At 40.7% G+C, this 24,966-nt stretch overlaps 1 protein-coding gene across 1 annotated transcript in view; it reads right to left on the minus strand.

The window, feature by feature from the left end:
* The window catches only part of PHLPP2 (PH domain and leucine rich repeat protein phosphatase 2), a gene marked incomplete at its 5' end in the record, with an annotated part of 74,314 nt that overhangs the window by 22,901 nt on the left and 26,447 nt on the right, over positions 1 to 24,966 (minus strand). Inside the window, 9 exon segments of the mRNA XM_014589414.2 lie at positions 1,410 to 1,565; positions 4,979 to 5,074; positions 7,162 to 7,222; positions 9,315 to 9,517; positions 11,285 to 11,515; positions 11,919 to 12,065; positions 17,850 to 18,004; positions 20,437 to 20,562; positions 21,933 to 22,123. Coding sequence (XP_014444900.1) covers positions 1,410 to 1,565; positions 4,979 to 5,074; positions 7,162 to 7,222; positions 9,315 to 9,517; positions 11,285 to 11,515; positions 11,919 to 12,065; positions 17,850 to 18,004; positions 20,437 to 20,562; positions 21,933 to 22,123 — 1,366 coding nt within the window.

Raw genomic sequence — 24,966 nt, forward strand, 5'->3', positions numbered from 1 at the left:
CAAATTGTCATTAGGACCAAATGTAGTATTTGGTAGAATTGTTTGTTAATATTGTTAATCTTATTAATAACTGCATAAGATTCTATTATATGAAATTTTCCAAAAGAAAATTTCCTTCAAACATTTTTTTAGATTTTTCAAGGTTTTATTTTAAGTACTATCTGACCAAATGTATTACACATTGAAAGATGTATGCACTACTAAAAAGAAAACAGGTCAAATGCTTGTGGGCTAAATGAGTTCTGTATGTCTCCTACAGCCTGTTTTAACTTAGTACTGCTTATCTCTGTTTTCCCATTCTAAATTGAAGACAATATTACCTTATCCATATTATGGAGGACTATAACAAAAAATCAGGCTCCGCTGTGCTAGCACATGCCGAATGCTGTTGCCTAGCAAGCTGAGACCACACGGGAGGCTCAAGTTCAATTGCCCACCTACCCTAAAAATGGCCAGCACAGTGGCTCACGCCTGTGATTGTGATCCTAGCTACTTGGGACAGGAGGTTAGTGACACGGTGAGACCCTGTGTAAATTAACACGCACATCATTTTTTAAAAATCTACTTTTCAATTAAAGGTGATATACATATTAGATAAATCTGATTATAGATCTTAAAAATGGGAATATATACCAACTGTTTGTTCATTTACAATGAGGAGGTAAATAACACTTTTTGAAACATATTACCTTTAAATACAGTTTCCAAATATGTAGCAAAAACACTCTGCAAATATAATTCAAAGATAGTTTGGTAAACCTTGAAGCAAAAACCAAATTAATTTTAGTTGTCTTGTTCTCCCCAACGCAAAAGCAGAAAACTGCCCAAGGAAGCTACATCAAAATGTAATTTTACGGGACCAGCAGATGGCGTAATGGTTATGTTGCTGGACTCCCACATAGTTGACCATGGTTTGAGTCTTGGACCTGGTGGCTTAAACTCACGCCCGGTACGTGTGCATGAGTGCCCAAAATCCTCAGAAGAGAGTAGAGGAGAAGGGATTGCAGCATGGCCATCCCCACAAGGTGTTGATTTCTCGCTTTCTGTCTCTCTGTCTTTACAGCAAGCGCATGCGCCCTTATAGCAAAAAACTCTCAAAATAAAAAAAAGGAATTTTGCTTTATATAACTGGTTTCTGGGATGAAAGGCTGAACCCTCCCAACCTGTTTGAAATTGTTTACAACACAAAACGTCTTAACTATCTGATGGTTATTTCTACTCTGAGTTAAAGATTATTGCCTCATGAAATAGTATCATATTTCCTTTTATAAAAATCTGAAGTCTTTACCTATGGTTGGATTATCGGGTGAACGCTATAGTCCCAAAGTTCACTCTGATGGCAAGCTAATGCAGTGTGTGGAGCCAATGATTCTGCTCTTTGGGAAAAGAACAGATCCTGCAGCACTTACTTTAAGGCCTTGGAGAAGAGGGTGTCTGGTAGCCTGGTGAGCGCATTATGCTGGACATCCAGCACCTCCAGGGGGATGTGCTCCACCAGCGGTGGAAGGCTCTGCACACGATTGTGTCCCATCGTCAGTTTTCTAAGACTCAGACTACTCAGAATTCTAAGAGGAACAATACAAAGAAACAGATTAAAGTTTTAAATCCTTCTTGCTGAGCCTGTCCTAGGCTGTTTAACTGAAACCAGTAAACTAACAGAAATATATTATTCTAAGCTACACAATCACTGACAAATTCCTGAGCCGAGGAATGCAGCCATGACCAAATCTGTACCCAGTGCCCACCAGGAAGTCATTAAAACCATTCTGAAGAAAGGTGAATTAATTAAAGCTAGTAACACAGAGAAGATCGAAACTAAAAGGGCAAGTTCTAGAATATATTGCCAAAGGGCATATCTACTAGCCAGAGAGAGAGAAGGCACCCTCTGTGGGATGTGGTCACACTACAATCCTTTTTCCTCCATTCCGTCCAGATTTGAGGCTGGCAAACACACACACTCAGCATGCTTTTACAAGCTGCTGGAGTCAGGATTTTTTTGTTTGTTTGTTTTAATTTTATTTATTATTATTTTTAAATTTGCTACAGAGTATGCATGTTTACTAGAAAGAGAGGGAGAAAGAGAAAGTGAGAAAGCAAGTTGCCAGAGGACTGGCAGTTGGCATGGTGGTTAAGGGCGCTGGACTCCTACATGGCTGACCACGGTTTGAGTTCCAGACCTGGTGGCTTGCTTTCTCACTTTCCCTCTCTCTCCCTCTTGTTCTGTCCTTCTCTGGTCAAATCAAATCAAATCAAATCAATCAATCAATCAAATAAATAAATAAAGTTAAATAAAACAATTTTTTTAAAAAAGAAAGAAAGCTGCCAGGTCTGGAACTCAAACTGTGGTTGGTCACGTGTGAGTCCAGCTCCTTAACCACCACACCACTTGCTGGCCCCTAGAGCCAAGATTTGAACAGCAACTGGCTACATGGGATCCAGCTCCCTATGCACAAGCCCTCAATTCAGTTTTAAGTTGAAATGTCACTCAAAATTTAGTATTTATTAATATTAGTGTAGCTTATTAATATAAAATCATGGTAACAAATTTTATTTATTAATACAACAAGAAAAGATATTATTTTAACTGCCAGAGGGTGCATGTGCTTTCCAGAGGGAGGCAGGCATGCACACACAGTGCCCAGAGTATTTTTCAAGCAGCCAGGGCTGGGATTCAAACCATGATTGGCTATGTAGGATCCAGGTCCTTTAACCAGTATGCTTGACCAGCAGACAGCGTAATGGTTATGTCGCTGGTCTTCCATGTAATCAACTGCAGTTCAAGTCTCAGATCCAATGGCTTAAAACTCACTCTGGGTGTGTGTGCGTGCATGCCCAAAATCCCTAGAGGAGAATGGAAGTGGAGAAGGGATTTTGGTGTGGCCATCACCCCTGGGGGGTGATTTCTCTCCCTTTCTGTCTCTCTGTCTCTCTCTGGTGAGTACGTGTACCCTATAGCAAAAATCTCTCAAAAAAAACCCAGTAGGCTACTAGGCCAGCCCAGACTAGTATTTATTGAGTGTGTAAAACATGCTAGGCCATTTAACAATGAAGCTCAGGTTAAGTGACTTTGATTTGTAAAAGATCGCACAGCAAATAGCAAGTAAATGGTAGGGTTTGTAAAGTAAATGGATTTGTACTAAGATCTAAATCAAAAGGGTGTCTTCATACCTATTATGCTGCAAAGCCTCTAGTTTAGTTTTGCTGCTGTTGTTATTTTTTAATTTTTGCCAGAGGGTATATGTGCTCACTAGAGAAAGTGAGAAAGTACACCCCATGGGGAATCGTTAGGTCACAATCCCTTCTCCTCCATTTCTCCCTCATGTTGCTATTTGAGGCAACACACATACACATGCCCTACACATGTCTCAAGACACCAGGTCTAAGTCTCAGAACCGCACAGTTGGATTGAGCCATCTTAAGCACCACGCCACAGACTCACCTGTCTCTAGTTTAGTTTTAAAGACTCCATTGGGTAACAGCCACACATTTTACACCTCAGTGCTTTTGAATATATCATTGCCTACCCTTGACCCTTGCCCCAAGCGCTCGCTCCTTCCACTTAGAGAAATCTCAATATCTGGCAAAGGTCAACTCAAATGCCACCTTTTCCATAAAGTATTGTCTAATTAGTCAAAGTTCTTCCTAATTTCTAAAAAATTGACTCTATGCAGGGCAGTGATTAAGTGTACGGGCTCTGGAGTAAGAACGACTATGTTCAAATACTTCTAGCTAAGGACAACCTCACACGAGTTTCCTGATCACTCTAAGTCCTAGTTTCCTCATTTCTAAGATGACAACAGCACACCTATATAGTAATAATAAGGCATTTTCTTTTTTAATTGCACATGTGCTCCCCAGAGAGAGTAAGTAAGAGGGAAAACAAGAAAGCAGCCCCCAAGGGGAATAGTCACACTGCAATCCCCTCTCCTTGAGCTCTCCCTCTGTCAGCATTTTGGGCAAGCATGCACATGTCTGGCATGTCTCCCAAGCCACCAGGTCTGGAATTGGAACTGTCGGCCACATGGGGTCCAGCTGCCCCAGTCACCACACCACCAGTGGCCCTATAATAAGGTTTCTAAAGGATTGGGTAAGATAATAAAAGTAAAGTTCCTAGGATATTGCTCATTAATAACTCATCTTAGAAAATATGAACTAGTTGGGACCAGCAGTTAGCATAATGGCTATGTCACTGGACTCCCGTGTAGTCGACCACGGTTCGCATCCCGGACCTGGTGGCTTAAAACTCATGCTGGGCACGTGTGTGTGCATGCCCAAGATTCCGAGAGAACGGAGGAGAGGGGACTGTGGCATGGCCATCCCCCCGGGGGGTGATTTCTCACTTTCTCTCTCTCTGTCTCTCTCTCTCTGTCTGGCGAGTGCATGTGCCCTATAGCAAAAAAAAAAAAGAAAAAAAAAAAAAAAGAAAATATGAACTAGTGGGCTAACAGGTGCCACGGTGGTTAAGGCAGCTAAACTCCCACATGACCACCCACAGTTTGAGTTCTGAACCCAGCAGTTTGAAAATCATGCCAGTTGTGTATGCATGTGTGCCCAAACTCCTGAGAGGAGAATGGAAGAGAAAGGACTGTGGTAAAGCCATTCCCCCTGGGGTGGGGTGGGGGTGATTTCTCACTTTCCCTTTTTTGTCTCTCTCTGGCGAGTACATGCACTTTAGCAAAAACCTAAAAAAAAAAAAAAAAAAAATTACTACTACTGTATTTCCAACCTATGCCAGTAACTCTTGATTCATTTCATCACAGTTATCCGAGCACAGATCACACTATCCTTTTAGTCAGTTCCTTGCAGCCCAGACCATGCATTAGCCATTATTGGATTCCTTACAGCAGGTCACACGGCCTTATACTCAACAGTCACTGAGTAAATGAAGTACAACCCAATCTAGGAAAATAATTCAACACATACACATAGGCACACACAAAGTCATACATACGTAATATATGCACTCCCACACACATACCTCACAGGAACCTCTGTGAGAAGATTATAGCTCACATCTAATATTTCTATCTTCTTTGCTTCACAAGCCCAGTCAGGGATACACTCCAGCAGGTTTCTACAAAAACATAATTAAGAGGATTATTTAAGAAGAAAAGTGGAACTCATTTCACTAGACTGTAATGTCTGTGAACCAGCCTGTGAACCCGGGGGACAGAGTCGCCTCTCTGTGGCATCCCCTGGCGTCCTGCAGGTGCTCTGTGAATGCTGTTGCCTGAGCAAGGTGGGGAGGCCCAGGTACACAAACATGGAGAGTCCTGGGTCAACCATGCTGCGAGCTCAAGGCAGAGGGCTTTCAATAATGGGAGAGTTCCAGGTAGTGGGAAGGAAGGGAGAGAGGTGAGGGCAGACTTACAGAAGGGACATTTTAAACAAACTCTCAAAGATGAGAAGAAAATTCTAGGAAAAATGACCAGAAAAAACAAACAAAAACCAAGCAGGGACAAAAGATAACTAGTAGGGGAACCAGCAGTTAGCGTAATGGCTATGTCACTGGACTCCCACGTAGTTTGCGTCTTGGACCCAGTGGCTTAAAACTCACGCCAGGCGTGTGTGCGTGCGTGCCTAAGATCCCGAGAGGAGAACGGAGGAGAAGGGATTGCGGCGTGGCCATCCCCCCTGGGGGGTGATTTCTCGCTTTCTGTCTCTCTGTCTCTGTCTGGCAAGCGCACGCGCCCTATAGCAAAAACCTCTAAAAAAAATAATAATAATAACTAGTAGGGGGAAAGTTTCAAACCATTTAGAACATGAACTCAAATATTTAGTAGAGCACTGGGCAGCTACTTAGTAAAAGGAATTTGACTTTCAGGTCAATGTAAGAGGCAAAATGAAGTAAAATGAACAAAAAAGGGAAGAGGGATTAGATAGCAGCCAGAGGGATTGAAAGTAAAGAAAACGTTTTCTGTTTGTTAAGACAAAAGAGATAAAAGTGTATATACTACAAAAAAGGAAGACACTGAATACCCACACAAGGGGCGGGGGGGGAGGGTTGGGGCGAGGTCTGAGCAGTGGGAGTGGGCGGGCTCAAAAGCAGTGATGTTGGGCTGGAGTGAAGAAGCTGAAGATAGACATGAGTCTACAGAAATGCAGCGGCACGAGACAGGAAATCGCCAATGATGGCCTCGATTTTCTCTATCAAGTAGAAAACTAAATCTAGTGTGGAGGAGATGGGGGAAGGAGGAGGGAAGAAGGGCAACTTAGAGTAGATGCCAAGGACACCAGAAGGAGCTACTGAGAAAGGACCAGCGAGCTCTGCATGAGGCCAAGAACTGGGACTCTGTAGCAGCAATGATTGAGTTCAGGGGGGCAGGTAAAATCTTAGTATTGATCCATGTTGAGGTTTTGATAGGAAGATATAACAGAAAGAAATGGATGACTGAAAATTCTAAAACAGTGGCATGACAATGATGATAAAGTTCCAACAACAACAAAAAGAAACCTGGACTTGACAGCTAACATTCCTTAGAGATTACTATGTGCCAGGCATTATGCTATCTGTTTTGTGCTTATCATCTCATTACTCTTCCCAACAATGCTGACCACACAGGAGCCTGTCCCCTCCCCCAAAAAGCTCTGAGCACTCTCTACTCATGACACGTAGGGTGTGATATGGGCCTAGAACTGCCTGCTTGATGTCAATCTCCCCAGTGGGCCGTGAAGCTCAACCACTGAGTCCTAAATGCCTACAAATGTTAAAAAATGAATGAATAAAAAGGAGCATTTATGTTTATTTATATTACTGACCACAAAATTAATAAAGTCCTAGATGTAATTGATATCTCTCTAAAATTCAGACCAACATGAGTCATGAGAGTATCAAAAAATAAAATAGAACATTTTCTTTAATATCCATTATTTAAAATTTAAGAATTATCTGATTCCAACTAACAGGGTTTTTGCGTCTCCTCCTAAACCCATAGTCTTTAAGAATAAGTAACTCATAGGTGCCATGCTGTTTCAAGAGGCTCCTTCCTTTGACTTCATAGTTAGGCTATTCAATTTACTCCTCCATTCACCCTTTCACCTGTCACCAGGTTATCCAGATATTTCAATGTATTTGGATGTCTTATGCCCTCAAACTACTAAAATATCCACATATATCTTTTAAATATTAAAAATCAAACCACGCTCCTGAGACAGACTCACCGGGAAAGTTCTAGGGAAGTGAGGAGACTGGGCACTGGATACACATTCACTGCTGTCAGCCCTGATTAAAAACAAACTGGCGTTAGTGACATTCTCTATAGAAGATGCTGGAAAGTAACTAAGAAGTAACAAAGAAAAAGTAGCTCAGTGAAATCACAGCAAGAAAACTGAACCAAAGATATCAACTATTGGGTAACTTGATTTCACTAATGCTTAATCCCAATCTGTCCTGACAAACAAACACAACTAATTGAAAGATCCTGTGTACTGCACTGGATTTCCTATACCAGGAACTTGCTAAAAGTTAGTAGTAAATACTGAGCTTCTTAACTTGAAAAATATAAATAACTGGATTTTCACTGGCAATATTTTTAACATTCTAAAAATTTTGCTATAGGAGGTGTGTGCTTGCCAGAGAGAGGCGTGGGGAGGAAGGGTAAGAAAGCACCCCTCAGGGGAATTGAGTCCCAGACTCAACCCACACAACCAGCTATGTAGGATCCAACTCCCTTAACCACCACGTCAACTGGCTAAACCTATGTCTCTAGACAAACTGAGAACAGAGATGGGCCTGGTGGCACATGTCTCCCTAACAAGGACTTCCGACCAGTTCACTGTTTCTATAAAAGGCACAAGTCAACACTCATTAGCTTTTTTTTGTTAAAGGATTATTTTATTTAACTTTATTTATTATTATCATTATTTTTCAGTTTGATAAGAGAGAGACAGAGAGAGAGAGAGAGAGAGAGGAAGTGAGAAAACAAGCCACCAGGTCTGAGACTCGAACCGTGGTCTGCCATGTGGGAGTCTAGCGCCCTTAACCACCATGCCACTTGACGGCCCCGACACTCATTAGCTTTCATACAAACCATTAATTTAAGGAATAATCTAATAATAATCTAATAATCTGAAGATTCTATAATATGATAAATGGTAATGAAAGCAGATAATCCTCAATTTTCTTTTATTCTAATATTTTTTGTAAACACTGAAAAGCAAAGATAAAAAAAATAGCGAACACTTTCACCCATTATCTAGCTTTTTTCTTTTAATTGGCCACAGGGTACATGTACTCTCCAGAGATGGGGAGGGGAGAGGAGCATCTCCTGAAGGGGCGCGGTCACACTGTAGTCCCGTCTCCTCCATTTCACCATCCTTTCAGGATTTGGGGCTCACGGGCACAAACACTCTACATGTTTTTGAAGTCTCTATAGCTGGGATTTAAACCACAGTCAGCCATCTGGAATCTGACTCCCTTAACCACAAGGCCTTAGGACTGACCCACTGCTTTTCCATTTTTAATTAACCCAACCACTAAAAAGCATAAAAATGGGCTCTTTGGCATGGTGTTTAAGGTTGCCAGATCTCCCATGGTCAACCATGTGGTGGTTCGAGTTCCAGACCCAATAGCTTGGGAAACATGCTGGGAGCATGTAGGTGTATGCCCAAAATCCCCAGAAGGGAATGCAGCATGATCATTTCCCATGAGTGGAGCTTTTCCTCTCTCTGGAGAGCACATGTGTCAAGAAGTGTAAAAAGGATCAGTGACAGTGGTGCACAGGAAGCTATACGCGAGGCCTGGGATCAGGGCTCGGTTTCTGAGCCAAGCTGAGCATGCTGAGTGCAGCTGTGCATGCCTATAATTCTAGCCAACTTGGGGCCCAGGCCTGGAGTAGGAACATCCCAACCCAGTGAAACCTGTCAAAAATAGTTATCTCTGTCTCCTTCTTCTCCCTCTCCCATCTCTCTTTCAACAAAGGGGAAGAAAAAGCAAAAACTATTCCCTTTTGACCACATAAAAAGAGGTTGTAGGCCAGACTCAGCCCCGGGGCTGCAGGTTTTCCAACCAGCTTTAGACTGTTGTTGGTACTCTGTTCTGAACATGTTTGGGCACCCAGCCCTCAGCCCCATTATTTTTTAAAACACCTCTTCTTACTTCACTTAGTGAATCTCAAAATGTCTTGCCATGTCTTTTTATGCACACTGAAACCACAGAAGTGTTGACTGCAATTAGAAAACACAGCAAGGCCTCAACCAACTACCAGCCAGCCCCATTGTGCAGAGGAGCCGAGAAGCACCACAGATCCCACTGTTTGTAGGAAGCTCTGACCAGAGATGCAGAAAAAGAGCAGGAAGCTGGAGAGAGAACTCACTGTTGGAACTGGCATGGAGTGCTCTCAGGGAGAAGCCACTGAGAGCCAGCTCCCTCAGCTGGTTCCGCTCACAGTGAAGCTGTTCTAGACCACACAAGGAGCTAAGATCCAAGTCCGCCAGCTGATTGTCCCGCAAATCCATGTGAGTGATGTGTTTATTTCCCTCCAGATTGTCGATAACCATGGTTTTCAATTGGTTCATCCTTCATAGAAACAAGAAAATAATCGGAAATAAATTCTACTAAAGGTCCTTACCTCCCCCCTCAAAAGGGAGCATATGATCCTTTCTTCAACATCTTAAGAATTTCACTACTTGCCTCTTTGTAAGGTACTATATAAAAAAAGTTTATAAACAAAGAATTCAAGCTACAGCTAAGTTAGACAATCTGGATTGGCAAAATCATACACAAACTAAGCAAGAGGGCAAAAGGGGTCATATCTAAGAACAGTTAAATACTTACATCCAAATACCTACTAAGATTAGGAAGGCATAAAGGAGGAGGACAAAGGAACCAATGAACATAACCCTCTTCATTATTAGCAAGTAGCAAAGGAGTTACGAGAGTACTTGTCAGAGTATGAGGACGCAGCCATGCTTCCTCCTGTGGCCACGCCGGTTTCAGACCATTGTCGACACTGTTCTGAACATACTTGCTCACCCCCCTCAAAATGTGCTTACCTCCCACCTCAAAAAAGAGAGAGTATGATCTCTTTCTCTCAACCACTTAAGAATTTCACTACTTGTCTCTTTGTAATGCAAAGTCGACCTCTAGTGCTAAGATTCATATACCATTAATTGGGAAGAAAATAACATGTGTGTATAGAATAGTTCAAAGGCAAATTACAGAAGATGACTTCTTGGTTCCTTTCTATACAAGCATATAAAGCTTGCAAAGCTGTTCTCATTTTTCTGTATTTCAATAAATCTCTCTTTTATTATGTCTTTATCAGGTATATCAATGGCTTACAGTAAATGACAGAGCATCCAGTAGGTGTCTTTTACCAGTTTCCTTTAAAATAAGATTATCACTAGACGGGACCAGCAGCTGGAGTAATGGCTATGTAGTTGGACTCCATGTAGTCAACCACAGTTCGAGTCCCGGATAGAGGGGCTTAAACTCATGCCAGGCGCGTGTGTGTGTGCCTAAGATCCCGAGAGGAGAATGGAAGAGAAGGGATTGTGGCATGGCCATCTCCCCGGGGGGTGATTTCTTGCTTTCTGTCTCTCTGTCTGTCTCTGTCTTTCTGGTGAGCGCACACGCCCTATAGCGAAAACCTCTCTCAAAAAAACAAACAAACAAAAAAAAGATTATCACTATAAAATAAAACTTGTACAAAAAAACTTTTAAAATTCTTAGTAGTGAAATCTTTAACATTTTAATTAAAATACAATGGACATCAAGGAGAAACCCAAAGACTCAAAGGAAAATGGTAAAGCTTATGAAAAACTGCAAACTACTAATATGCATATAAAAAGATGCTCAACCTCAGCCCTAAGTAAATAAATGTTGACTGAAACACTGATAAGGATGTAAGGAAATGAGAGTTCTCAGAAAATGCTGCTGGAGAGGAGCCAGAATAACCTGTGCGAAAGGCAGTATGATTGTCTCTACCTGGTCCTTAATCGCACTGCTCCTGAGTGATAAGTGACTGAAAATATCCACTCCCTTCACTTCTAAAATCCTAATTTTCTTTTTCTGGGGTGTCTGGCCTTAGGGCATGTGCATCACTATAGAGAGAGAGACAGAGACACTGAGAGGGAAAGTGAGAACTCCTTCTCCATTCTCCTCCTTGGATCTTAGGCATGCACACACACACCCTACGTGACTTTCAAGCCACCAGGTCTGGGACGCAAACCATAGTCGGCTATGTGGGAGTCCAGCGACATAACCGCTAAGCCATCTGCTGGCCCATAAAGCCCTAGATTATCAGTATTAATCTAGAGGAGATGCGGTAACAAGTGACCTTACCTGAAATCCACATGCTTGATGTGGCTCATCCGGTTGAGCACCCCCAGGTTTAGGACTTCCAGGCGGTTTCCTGCCATAACCACTTTATCTAATACAGTGAGTTTCTCATAAACCTCGGGAATCTGACTAAAGTTGTTGAAGGAAATTCCCAGGGAGGAGAGCTGTTGCAGGTTTCCCAATTCTTCAGGTAAAGTAGTCAGAAAGTTGCCATCAAGGCAGAGGGTTTGAAGACTAGAGAGAAAACAAAGCAAGTCTAATTTATGAGCAGTTTCACTGGGCTGGACAGAACTGGAGCTACGGTTCTGACTTACGTCACTCATTTATTATCAATCCTCAAGTGGTAAAACATCCTAGCTTGCCATCTCAAGAGACTTAATAGAAGAGGACTTGTATAAAACCTTTATGGAAGGTCTATCCAAAAGAATCAGGACCTCCGCTGTTCAGGTGAAGGGATTAGTCAGTCACTGCTGTAGGCAGAGTTGTCTGGCGTCATAAACTGCTGCTGACTACAATCCTAATAATTGCATCATTTATTTCGCTGCAAGAGCCTATGGTACTACCTCCATTCCAAATGCCAGACAAGTTCCTTCTTCTGCAAGGGAATAAAGCAATTTAGTAATATTCAGATACTTACTTGAGCAGATTGCCAATCTGACTCGGCAGGTCATGAAATCCATTACAGGAAAGGTTGAGCTCTGTCAGGGTGGAGATCTCACACAGCAAGACAGGAAATAACCCAAGTTTATTATGGGACAAGTTCAGGCCCTTCAGTTGAGAAAATCTAAAGAGCAAAGGCAAAAATTCATACTACATTTCAATAAATCTGTTCCTGTATCTTTACAAGGGACATCAATAGCCTTTGATGATCAATTTTAACTTATCTACTTTAAATGTCCATCATAGAATTTTTTCCAAAAATATTGAGGACTCATTATATGTCAAACATTGTGGGAGCACAGAGGACACACATAGTCCATGGTGTCAAGGAAACCAGGTCGAGTGTAATGGGAATTCTCTCTTCTTAAAAAGGCAGCAAATCTTGAAGAACAGCTTATGCAGGTACGATTCTTTTGTATCAGTCATACTTTATATGCTTAACATCCTTTCCATTATAAATTTCTACATGTAATATATAAAAGCCGTGTAAGAATTTATCAACTTATAGACACAGAAACAGTTAACAAGTATGTATATCAAATCCCATTATAAGCAACTTCTTTCTTTAAAAAGAATTATTTACTTAATTTTATTTATCATTATTATTATTTTTCAACTTGCCATAGGGCGCATGAGCTCATCAGAGAGGACAGAGAAAGAGAGAGGGAAAGCGAGAAAGCAAGCTGCCAGGTCCAGGACCCGAACAGCAGTCGGCTATGAGATCTCAGCGCCCCCAATAACCATGCCACCTATTGGCCCTATAAACAACTTATTTTTTCATAAATAAATTGGACCAGTTAGGGCTTGAAAATATGTACATGACAGCATTTTACTGTAATATGATCTGATAAATAGCATCAAATGGTAATTTTTAGTGCTTCTATTTTGTTTGTAGCAGCAAAAGTATACTGTCTTGGGCCAGCAGGTGGCATGGTGGTTACGACAATGGACTCCTACATGGCCGACCTCAGTTCAAGTCCTGGACCTGGCAGCTTGAAAATCACACTGGGCACATGTGTATATGCCCAAAATTCCAGGAGGAACATGGAGTAGAAGGAATTGAGGTGTGGTCATCCCCTCTGGAGGACGATTTCTCACTTTCCCTCTGTCTCTCTGTCCCACTCTGGCAAGTGCACATGTCCTATGACCAAATAAATAAATAAGTAAATAAAAATAATGTCTTATCCAGAAACAGTGTCATCCTAAAACGAAAACGCTTGTGAATTGTCTTATCCAGAGACAGTGTCATCCTAAAACGAAAACGCTTGTGAGCTAGCCCACTGAGTCACTCAGGTAACTCTCCTTAAGAGCATTAAACTTGACTTTACTAAGTGCAAAAGGGTAAAGATGAGGCGTTATTGTCCACGGTGACCATCTATATTACCTGCTTCTAGATCTGAATTCTTGAAACCTCACTCTCCTCCAAATTCCCAACTTTTGATTCCCAATAATCAGCTTGATATTGAGAATAATCAACCTGACCTTGATTATTTACTGTCCCTCTGGCTTGGTGCCTTGACTTAAGAATTTCTAATTATACCCTCTAAGTGAATTAATTCTATTTTCAGAGTAACTCAGAAAGAAATACTAGAAATCAAATCCTTAAAATTATAGCTTATTTTCAGTTTTATATACCAGTAGTGGTAAAATAACTATCGTTACTAAATATAGGCCTAAACTTGAAATCTTTTTAAAATATATTATCTGATGAGAGAGAAATCACAATGTTTTCTGAAAATTACTCTAGCATTACTATTAAGGAAGTAGGTAAAATATGCCATTTCAATGTGTATCATTTTTGAATCACATGTAATTGAAACTAGCTTGAATGCTTTGATTTCCAATTCCTCCCTTCCCTACCAGAAACTCAGGCAACTACTTATGCCACGTTATTCATTCTCTGTCATCAATTTTTTTAGAGAGATTTTTGCTATAGGGTGTGTGTGCCTATCAGACAGACAGAAAGCAAGAAATCCCCCCCCACCACCACCAAGGGAGGTGATGGCTATGCCACAATCCCTTCTCCTCTATTCTTCTCCTGGGATCTTGGGCACACACACATACATGCCTGCCCTGGGTTTCAAGCCACTGGGTCTAGGACTTGAACCACAGTCGGCTATGTGGGAGCCCAGTGATGTAACCATTACACTATCTGCTGGTCCCCACTGCCATCCATTTAAAATTTCATTCATTAATTTATTTTGCCAGAGGGGATGTGTACTTGCCAGGGAGACAAAGAGATGAGAGAGACCAAGAAAGGAGGAGAGAGCACTGTCTTCCATTTTTAAAATGAGAAATAAAGTCCAACAGATAGAGGAGAGAAATGGAGAATAAATTCTAACAAAGGAGATGAAAAAATATGTAGGTCTCAATGGTGTAGGGGTAAAATGTTGCCTTTATTAGAAAAGAGAGGTTTGATAGCTAATGAAAGGCTCGGACACGACAGGAACAGGTACCAAGGAAAGATAAAGTCCTGCCTCTGGGACTAGAATTCTTGAAAAGAGATCTATCTCCCTTAAGTTATTTATATTTGACACTTCTGATTAAAAAAAAAAAAAAAAACTTCTCATGAATTGAATTTCACTGTCCACACTGGCTGCAAATAATGCATTATTGCCAAATAATTAATATGACAAGATTACCCACAGCAATGGCACTCACTGTTGCCACCATAACAGATCAATCTTGTTTTATATTTATAATACACACACACACACAACAGTTAAGTATGCTCACTTACAGGTGGGCACTAGCCAGTGACATGGTGGTGACGGCAGCTAGATCCTGTATGGGTGACTAAACAGTTTGAGTCCCAGACTCAGCAGCTTAAAGAACAGAGTGCATGTGTATGCATGTACAAAATCCCAAGAGGAGAAGGGACTGTGGGATGGTCAACCCTCTGGAGGGTGATTTCTCACGTTCTTTCTCTGTTTCTCTCTCTCTCGTAAATGCAAACACCCTATAGCAAAAACTAAAAATAATTAAAAAAAAAAAAGATATTGATTACAATTCAGTTTTAACATAATAATCTGGAAATCCATTTTCCACCTACTTGTAGAGTGTGTCGAGGCCCCCTGGTCTTTCTAACTGCATGAAGTTGTGTCGCAAGTTGAGGTAGGTGATATCTTGACTGTAGAAGAGATGCTCAGGGACCTCCTCCAGGCTGTAACATGAGAGATCCACAGTACTGATTCGCTGGGACACCACCTGAATGAGCCAAAGAGAAGAGCCTTCTGAGCTAGCCCTGAATGTCTATCACCCAGCATACAACAGAAGGGCATTTACACAAAAGGCACTGATTAAAAAATCAGTGAAGAGGGGCCAGCAGGTGGCACGGTAATTAAGTTGCTAGAATCCCACATGGCCAACCATGGTTCAAGTCCTGGACCTAGTGGCTTGAAACTCACACTTACACACATGTAAGTGTGTAGCCCAAATCCCAGAAGAATGGAGGAGAAGGGATTACAGCATGGTCATAACCCCTGGGGGATGATTTCTCACTTTCTCTCTCATTGTCTCTCCTTCTCATTGTCTCCCTCTGTCTCTGGTAAGCGTACATGTCCTATGGCAAAAAAATAAAATAAAAGAAAGACAGAGAAGGAAAAAAAAGGTGATGAAACTCAGTTGTTCATTTATAGCAACTAGTTAATTTTGATTTTTCCTGAAAACTATAAGCTGCTTGAGGAAAAAAAAACATAAATTGTAGTCTCTATAAGTAAAAGGTAAAAAAATAAAATAAAATAAATAATAAAATGGAAAGTGAATCGTGAATGGGAGAAGTCACATTAAGATGAATCAGAATGACTATATAAAACTTCAGGAAGCAGAATGTTGAAAAGACATGGCCTTTCGTAGACACACTGGCTCTGGTACTTACTAACACACTTTCTTCATCTGTTATGAGGATACAATTAAATAACCAAGCACACAACATACTGCAGAACCCACAAAAGATGCTCAAAAATAATTTCTTAGGACCAGCAGATGGTATAATGGTTACATCGCTGGACTCCCATAGTCGATCGCAGTTTAAGTCCCAGATGCAGCAGCTTAAAACTCACACCAGACACGTGTGCGTGTATGCCCAAAATCATAAGAGGAGAATGGAGAAGAAGGAATTGTGGCATGGCATGGTCATCCCCTTAAGGGGTGATTTCTCGCTTTCTGTTTCTCTGTCTCTCCAGTGAGCACAAGCACCGTATAGCAAAAATCTCTCTCTTAAAACAAAACAAAACAAATTTCTCCATAAAATTCTCTGTAAAAGGGTCAAAAGGAATGGGATAGCTATATATGACTGAAACCACTTTTAGTTACAGCAGGCTATATAACCAACACGATATAATGAAAAAAATTCAATAAAATCAAAGGTTTACATTTCTATGATAGTATGCTAATAAAATGTGAATTGCAAAAATGGATCTAAAAACACAATATATCACTAAGAAAAGACATCCGTGTTTTGCGGGCACTATACTTAACAATCCTACGTGCAAAATTCTGCACAGATGGCTAGGAGAACAAGAGGATTTGGAAATCACACTACACTTTTACAACAGTTCGTCTTTAAAGGTTTTAACCTTGAAATTACAAAGAAAATCTAATTATCCTCAGTATACAGGGGTAATGGTTTGTGACAGTATTACAAGTCACTGTCCCATCAATAAGTTCGAATTGGAGGGACCAGCAGTTAGAGTAATGGCTATGTCGCTAGACTCCCATGTAGTCGACCATGGTTCGCGTCCTGGACCTGGTGGCTTAAAACTCACGCTGGGCGCGTGTGCGTGCATGCCCAAGATCCCGGGAGGAGAATGGAGGAGAAGGGATTGCGGCGTGGCCATCACCCCTGGGGGGTGATTTCTCACTTTCTTTCTATCTCTCTGTCTGGCGAGCGCATGTGCCCTATAGCTAAAACCTCTGCAAAAAAGAAAAATAAAAAAATAAGTTCGAATTGGGACCAGCAGTTAGCACAATGGCTATGTCGCTGAACTCCCATGTAGTCGACCATGGTTTGAGCCCCAGACCCAGTGGCTTAAATTCATGCTGGGAACGTGTGTGTGCATGCCCAAAATTCCAAGAGGAGAATGGAGGAGAATGGACTTTGGTTTGCTCATCACCCCCTGCTCCAGGGGTGGTGGTTTTCTACTTCCTCTCTTCCTTTCTCTGTTTCTGTCTCTCTCCAGCAAGTGCACACTCCCTATAGAAAAACAAAAAAGAAGCCATTTAATTCTTGCAACAACTTTTTCTTTGAATATATTGATATATTATATATTCAATATGTAATATTGAATATATAAATTTATTTTATATATTCAAGCACTGTATATCATTACAGCATGTAAATTTCCCAGCATGAATCCATTGCATACTAGTCCAGTTAAAGATACCACACACTTTATCATCAACAGATAATTTTCCTTTTTCATGTCCTTTAAATATTTTGCTTCTTTCTTTTTCCCATTTATTCCCTTCCTTTCACCCTCTCCTATTTCCCACCCTCCTCCTACACTGTCTCTTGTATCCACGATTGTTCTCCATGCTTTTGTATCTCTCAGTCTTTCAGTTTCTCCCATAGAGTACAGACATTCAGTATATTTTGAGTGGGAATATACACTGCCTCTGTTTTACAGTCTGGTTTGCTTTGCTTAACAATAAATCTTCCATATTTGTCCACTTTATATCAAATCCAGAGTCTCATTGCTTTTTATGGCTGAGTAGTATTACATAGTGTATGTGTGCCATGCATTTTCAATCCATTTATCTGTTCATGGACATTTGGGTTGGAACAAGGTTTTCAAATGATAATGATGATAGCAGTCCCTCAATAAAACTAAAAATAATTAAAAAAAAAAAAGATATTGATTACAATTCAGTTTTAACATAATAATCTGGAAATCCATTTTCCACCTACTTGTAGAGTGTGTCGAGGCCCCCTGGTCTTTCTAACTGCATGAAGTTGTGTCGCAAGTTGAGGTAGGTGATATCTTGACTGTAGAAGAGATGCTCAGGGACCTCCTCCAGGCTGTAACATGAGAGATCCACAGTACTGATTCGCTGGGACACCACCTGAATGAGCCAAAGAGAAGAGCCTTCTGAGCTAGCCCTGAATGTCTATCACCCAGCATACAACAGAAGGGCATTTACACAAAAGGCACTGATTAAAAAATCAGTGAAGAGGGGCCAGCAGGTGGCACGGTAATTAAGTTGCTAGAATCCCACATGGCCAACCATGGTTCAAGTCCTGGACCTAGTGGCTTGAAACTCACACTTACACACATGTAAGTGTGTAGCCCAAATCCCAGAAGAATGGAGGAGAAGGGATTACAGCATGGTCATAACCCCTGGGGGATGATTTCTCACTTTCTCTCTCATTGTCTCTCCTTCTCATTGTCTCCCTCTGTCTCTGGTAAGCGTACATGTCCTATGGCAAAAAAATAAAATAAAAGAAAGACAGAGAAGGAAAAAAAAGGTGATGAAACTCAGTTGTTCATTTATAGCAACTAGTTAATTTTGATTTTTCCTGAAAACTATAAGCTGCTTGAGGAAAAAAAAACATAAATTGTAGTCTCTATAAGTAAAAGGTAAAAAAATAAAATAAAATAAATAATAAAATGGAAAGTGAATCGTGAATGGGAGAAGTCACATTAAGATGAATCAGAATGACTATATAAAACTTCAGGAAGCAGAATGTTGAAAAGACATGGCCTTTCGTAGACACACTGGCTCTGGTACTTACTAACACACTTTCTTCATCTGTTATGAGGATACAATTAAATAACCAAGCACACAACATACTGCAGAACCCACAAAAGATGCTCAAAAATAATTTCTTAGGACCAGCAGATGGTATAATGGTTACATCGCTGGACTCCCATAGTCGATCGCAGTTTAAGTCCCAGATGCAGCAGCTTAAAACTCACACCAGACACGTGTGCGTGTATGCCCAAAATCATAAGAGGAGAATGGAGAAGAAGGAATTGTGGCATGGCATGGTCATCCCCTTAAGGGGTGATTTCTCGCTTTCTGTTTCTCTGTCTCTCCAGTGAGCACAAGCACCGTATAGCAAAAATCTCTCTCTTAAAACAAAACAAAACAAATTTCTCCATAAAATTCTCTGTAAAAGGGTCAAAAGGAATGGGATAGCTATATATGACTGAAACCACTTTTAGTTACAGCAGGCTATATAACCAACACGATATAATGAAAAAAATTCAATAAAATCAAAGGTTTACATTTCTATGATAGTATGCTAATAAAATGTGAATTGCAAAAATGGATCTAAAAACACAATATATCACTAAGAAAAGACATCCGTGTTTTGCGGGCACTATACTTAACAATCCTACGTGCAAAATTCTGCACAGATGGCTAGGAGAACAAGAGGATTTGGAAATCACACTACACTTTTACAACAGTTCGTCTTTAAAGGTTTTAACCTTGAAATTACAAAGAAAATCTAATTATCCTCAGTATACAGGGGTAATGGTTTGTGACAGTATTACAAGTCACTGTCCCATCAATAAGTTCGAATTGGAGGGACCAGCAGTTAGAGTAATGGCTATGTCGCTAGACTCCCATGTAGTCGACCATGGTTCGCGTCCTGGACCTGGTGGCTTAAAACTCACGCTGGGCGCGTGTGCGTGCATGCCCAAGATCCCGGGAGGAGAATGGAGGAGAAGGGATTGCGGCGTGGCCATCACCCCTGGGGGGTGATTTCTCACTTTCTTTCTATCTCTCTGTCTGGCGAGCGCATGTGCCCTATAGCTAAAACCTCTGCAAAAAAGAAAAATAAAAAAATAAGTTCGAATTGGGACCAGCAGTTAGCACAATGGCTATGTCGCTGAACTCCCATGTAGTCGACCATGGTTTGAGCCCCAGACCCAGTGGCTTAAATTCATGCTGGGCACATATGCATGCATGCCCAAGATCCCGAGAGGAGAATGGAGAAGGGATTGTGGCATGGTCATCCCCCTTGGGGGGTGATTTCCTGCTTTCTTTCTCTCTGTCTTTCTGGTGATCGCACGTGCCCTATAGCAAAAACCTCTACCGGAAAAAAGTTCAAATTTGAAGTGGTTTATGAAGCCTGTTCTAAATACAGATATACTAAGCAACACTAGGCTACAAATTAGAGAAGGGATCCAATTCTAACTGACTACTACGGTCCAGGGAAAATCACTTACATCTTACTGCGTCTTAATTCCTTCAAGGGTCAAATCTCATTACATTTTAATTCCTTCTAAAACTATCTCACTGAGAAGATGTGGGGGGTAAATGCACCTAAAAACACTGCTGACCACCTTCTATACTATGTAAACATACATAATACATTAAGGACCTGGTGGACTGTCATGATTTTATTCATTATATACTCAAAGAGCCTAGAGAGGAAATTCAGAATTATGATTCACTCTCTTTGGGGTAAGTTCAGTTTCAAAAATGCATCTCTACTGGGTGTCTGCATTCTTATCTCTGTATCAGGACACTGGACAACTCATCACCTTGGATGCTTGCCGTTGCCACCTCTGGTACTCAGCCAAAGTCTCAAAGCTGACATGATAGGTCTGAGCTTGGGCTCCAGCTGAGCTGAATGCAAGAGAATACTGTCGTCGCTTCACTTCTTCTATCTGAAGAAAGAGAGGGGACAAAAATCAGAACCACTGAAAAAATTCCTACCCAAAACATTGAATGCAATAACAAGACGAAAATCTGATTAAAAAGGAACAGGCAAAAGATAAATAAACTTTTCTCCAAAGAAGATATACAAATGGCCAGTAAGCACATAAAATGGTGTTCAACATCATTAATCATTAGAGAAATGCAAATCAAAATTACAGTGAAGGACCAGTAGATGACGTAATGTTTACATCACTGGACTCTCATGTAGTAGACCGCAATTTAAGTCCCGGACCCAGCAGCTTAAAACTCATACCGGGCACATGTGTGTGCATGCACAAGACCTCAAGAGGAGAATTGAGAAGAAGGGGCTGCAGTGTGGCCATCCCCACAGGAGGGTGATTTCTCATTTTCTGTCTCTATAACAAAAATCTCTCTCAAAAAAAAAAAAAAAAAAAAACTATAATGAGCTATCACTTCACATCTCTCGACAGCTAAATTCTGAGACATATGGCAGTTCTTCAAAAGGGTAAATATACAGTCACTGTATGACCCAGAAATTCCACTCCTACATTTACAGCCAAGAGAACTGAAAACACACGTCCACACAAAAACCTGTACATGAATGTTCACAGTGGCATTATTCATAATAACTAAAAAGTAGGAACAGCCAGGTGTCCAGTCGCAGATGAATGCATAAGCAGAATGAGGTATACCATACAACAGACTCTTACTTAGCCAAGAATGGGAACAAAGTATTGATACATGCTGTAAAATGGATGAACTTCAAAAACATAATTTTATATGAAAGAAGCCAATAACAAAGAACCATGTATTTTACAACTCCATTCATATGAAATGTCCAGAATTAGGCAGTAGCGCAGGAGGGAAGGAACCACTGTGTAATACTGGAGCCATAAGGGAAGGTTTGGAGTTCAGTCCCAGGTCTACCTGAACACACCAGGTGTACCCATGGGCACATGCATCATCTTAGCTGGCTGGAAGGCTTGGGGCAGGACCATAACATAACAAAGCCCTGTTGGGAGTTTGCCTCTTGAAATTAAAAAACAAATAAACAAAAAATCTAGAATTGGTAAGTCTATAGAGAAAGAAAGTAAATTAGGGCTGGCCCCATGACATAGTGGCTAAGGGAGCTAGATCCCCACATGGCCAACTATGTGGATCAAATCCCAGCCCTGGAGGTCTGAAAAACATGGTACATGGATGTGGCCCAAAACCTCAATAAAATGAGAAATGGAGGAGGGATTGTGCTGTGACTACACTCCACAGGAGAGTATTCTGTCTCTTTCTCTCTTGACAATTAAAAAAAAATTTTTTAAAGATAATCAAATGAACACCAATTCACTTTTGCAAGTCTTACCTTTCCTCCAACCAGAGGCAAAATGTGCATTTTTCCAGTCTGACAATCCTTCACTGAGGAGACAATAAGGCAGGTACCACAGAGAACAACGAGGCGTTCAGCCCACTTATGCAGCTGGGTCTTTCCCTTGCGTACGTTATAGATGCCAGACAGTAGGATTCGATCCAGATGATCCATCTGGCATGGTTTCTCTGAAAAGAAAACAGTACCTCAGAATCTACCATTAAAGCAATGTAAGAATACTGAAAGCGAAAAAGAAAGTATGATGTGTCAATATTCAGCAACTATTTATAGTATAAGCAATCGAGTGATACAGGTATTCCAAAAGAAAATCTGTCCTAAAATATGTTCTGTCATTGAACTTATATAGAGGGGATACCTGTGAATTTTGCTCTACAGAGTATAATTTTATCTTTTTTTTTTTTTTTAAGAACCTTTTAAAAAAAAAAAACTTTCTTGGTTCTTTCCGCATGCTGGTGTTGGAGGACCCTCCCTGCTTCAGATTTACCAACAGCATGAATCAAGAAAAGTTAGTCAAAATTCAGGCTCAGGTCCAGATAGGGGGAAAGAGTCTGCTAATACCTTTGCAATTACTGGTCATGCAGAAGCCAAACCAATCACAGAAATGCTTCCTGGAATATTAAGTCAGCTTGGTGCAGACAGCTTAACAAGCCTTAGGAAATTAGCTGAACAGTTCCCACAGCAAGTCTTGGATAGCAAAGCACCAAAACCAGAAGACATCGATGAAGAGGATGACGATGTTCCAGATCTTGTAGAAAACTTTGATGAGGCATCAAAGAACGAAGCTAACTAAAATCTTTTCTGGTTTTGGAAGCTGGCATGGACTAGATTTAACAAATCAGTTACGTGGTTCCAAAGTTTTACAGACACGGAGAACATCACCTGTTACTAGTTCAGTAATATAAATATTTTGTATATTAATAATGCTGTTTATTCAGCATTTTTTGGTCATTTGATTCTGCATTTTGCACTTCCTCCCACGATCTATTCTTTTGGTCAAAATATGAAGTATTGGTGCAGCTCGAGGGTGTTTTGGTTTTTGATTTTTTTGTTGTTGTTGTTAGGGTATTTTTGGTGAATGTGTGTGTATGTATGTGTGTGAGTATGTGTGTATACAGTGGAAAGCAAATTGGAAAACAGTTCTATTTATCCTCCTCTTTCCCCAGTAGAAATAAAACAGATCTTTACAAAAAACAAACAAACAAACAAACAAAAAAAACCCTGTGAATATTTATTTTAATTTGACCAGAGAGGGACAGACTGAGAGAGACAGAGAAAGAGAGGGAAAAGGGGAAAGCAAGCTGCCAGGTCTGGAACTTGAACCATGGTCAGTCCTGTGGGAGTCTAGTGCCCTTAACTACCACACCACCTGCAGGCCTCGCAAGACTTTACCTTAATGCCATTGTTAATCCTTTTTCCAACAGCCAGGTATCCTCTGTAGGCAGAGAGAGGCTGTGTGGCAGAGTGGTTAAAATCACAGACTCAGATGCACTTGATTTGCTCTAGTTCAATATTCCCAACTATGTGCTAGATTATCTCCAACTGGATGGTCAACAACACTTAAAATTATGCTGACAAAGGTATATAAGAAGGAGAACTCTCAGATTCTACCAAAGTAGACATTAATTGGTATTGACTACTTGTACAATCTAGAAACAGTTAGTCAAAACTCAAAATTTATATATGTACTGACTCAAAAATTCTACTTGTAAGAATCATGTCTTCTTCCCTAGACCCTAGAGGTCAACAAATCTACTGAATTTTATAATAATCATTTTGTTGCTCTCTTATTTTTACTACTTAGGTATACAGCCTGTATTAATTACAGTAGGTTAAACTAGTGTAGTAAACAGAATACAATGGATCAGACACAATAAACATTTAATTTTGTTCAGGTAGGCATTCTAGGTTGCAAGGATCAATTCAGGCTGATGATTGCTTGCCATTTACCATGCTACCTGCTGGTCCCTCAATGTGCTCTCTTAATCCCCATAGCCTATCATGCTCCCTACTCAACTTCAGGGAATACATTATTTCCACGGCTTTTGAATCATGAATGTGTACTGACACGTCATTCTACTCCTCTCCCAGCGTTTCCTTTCCAGCAAGACTGATAACTAGCATTTGCATAATGGTTGCCTGGGATACCGGCTACCTTTTATGACTAGCGAACACAACAATATTAACTGGTTTGAACTTAGGCCCTTTTGACCTTGGCCTCCTCAACAATATGCTCTAACTAAGCTGACTCACCAGAGACTACACATGACATTTAAAGCTGATTACTAAGCTAGTTGCTTGGAAGAGAATACTTCAAAAATATCTTTCCTTCTGTTAACAGAGGTTGTCTCTAGATTCAGGAACTGGGTAGTGAGAGGAGAAAGGTGAGAGGGAAGCACACTTTTTATGATGGTTTTTAAGACATGTCCACATATTCTTTGATACTCCTCTCTTCAAAAGGTGGTGTGGAGGTTAAGGCAGCTGGATCCCAGATGGGCAACTGGGCGGTTAGAGTCCCAGACCTGGTGGCTTAAAAATATGCTGGGAGTATGTACATGTGTGCCTAAAATCCGAAGAGGAGAAGGGAAAAGGGATTGTGGAATGGTCCTCCATCCAGGGATGATTTTTCACTTTTCCTACCTCTCTCTCTTTCTCTGTCTCCAGAGTGAACTCAACCTACAGCAAAACTAAAACCAAACCAAACAAAATCAAAGAAAAGTTTGGAGCCTCATTTCTCTCTGTAGTATATATAGGCTGTGTTTAGTGGTCTACTTATCTTTAAAAAAAAAAATTATTCATTTAATTTTTTATTTATTATTATTATTTTTTAATTTGACCAGAGAGAGAGGGAGTAAGTGAGAAAGCAAACCACTAGGTCCAGGAATTGAACTGCAGTTGGCCATGTGGGAGTCCAGAGCCTCAACCACCATACCACCTGCTGGCCCCATGACTGACTTTTTTTTTTCTTTTCTTTTTTTTTTTTTAGAGGTTTTCCCTTTTGGGGGCGGGGCCT

The sequence above is a fragment of the Tupaia chinensis genome, unplaced genomic scaffold, assembly GCF_000334495.1.
Source record: "Tupaia chinensis unplaced genomic scaffold, TupChi_1.0 Scaffold000355_1, whole genome shotgun sequence".
NCBI classification, from domain to species: domain Eukaryota; kingdom Metazoa; phylum Chordata; class Mammalia; order Scandentia; family Tupaiidae; genus Tupaia; species Tupaia belangeri.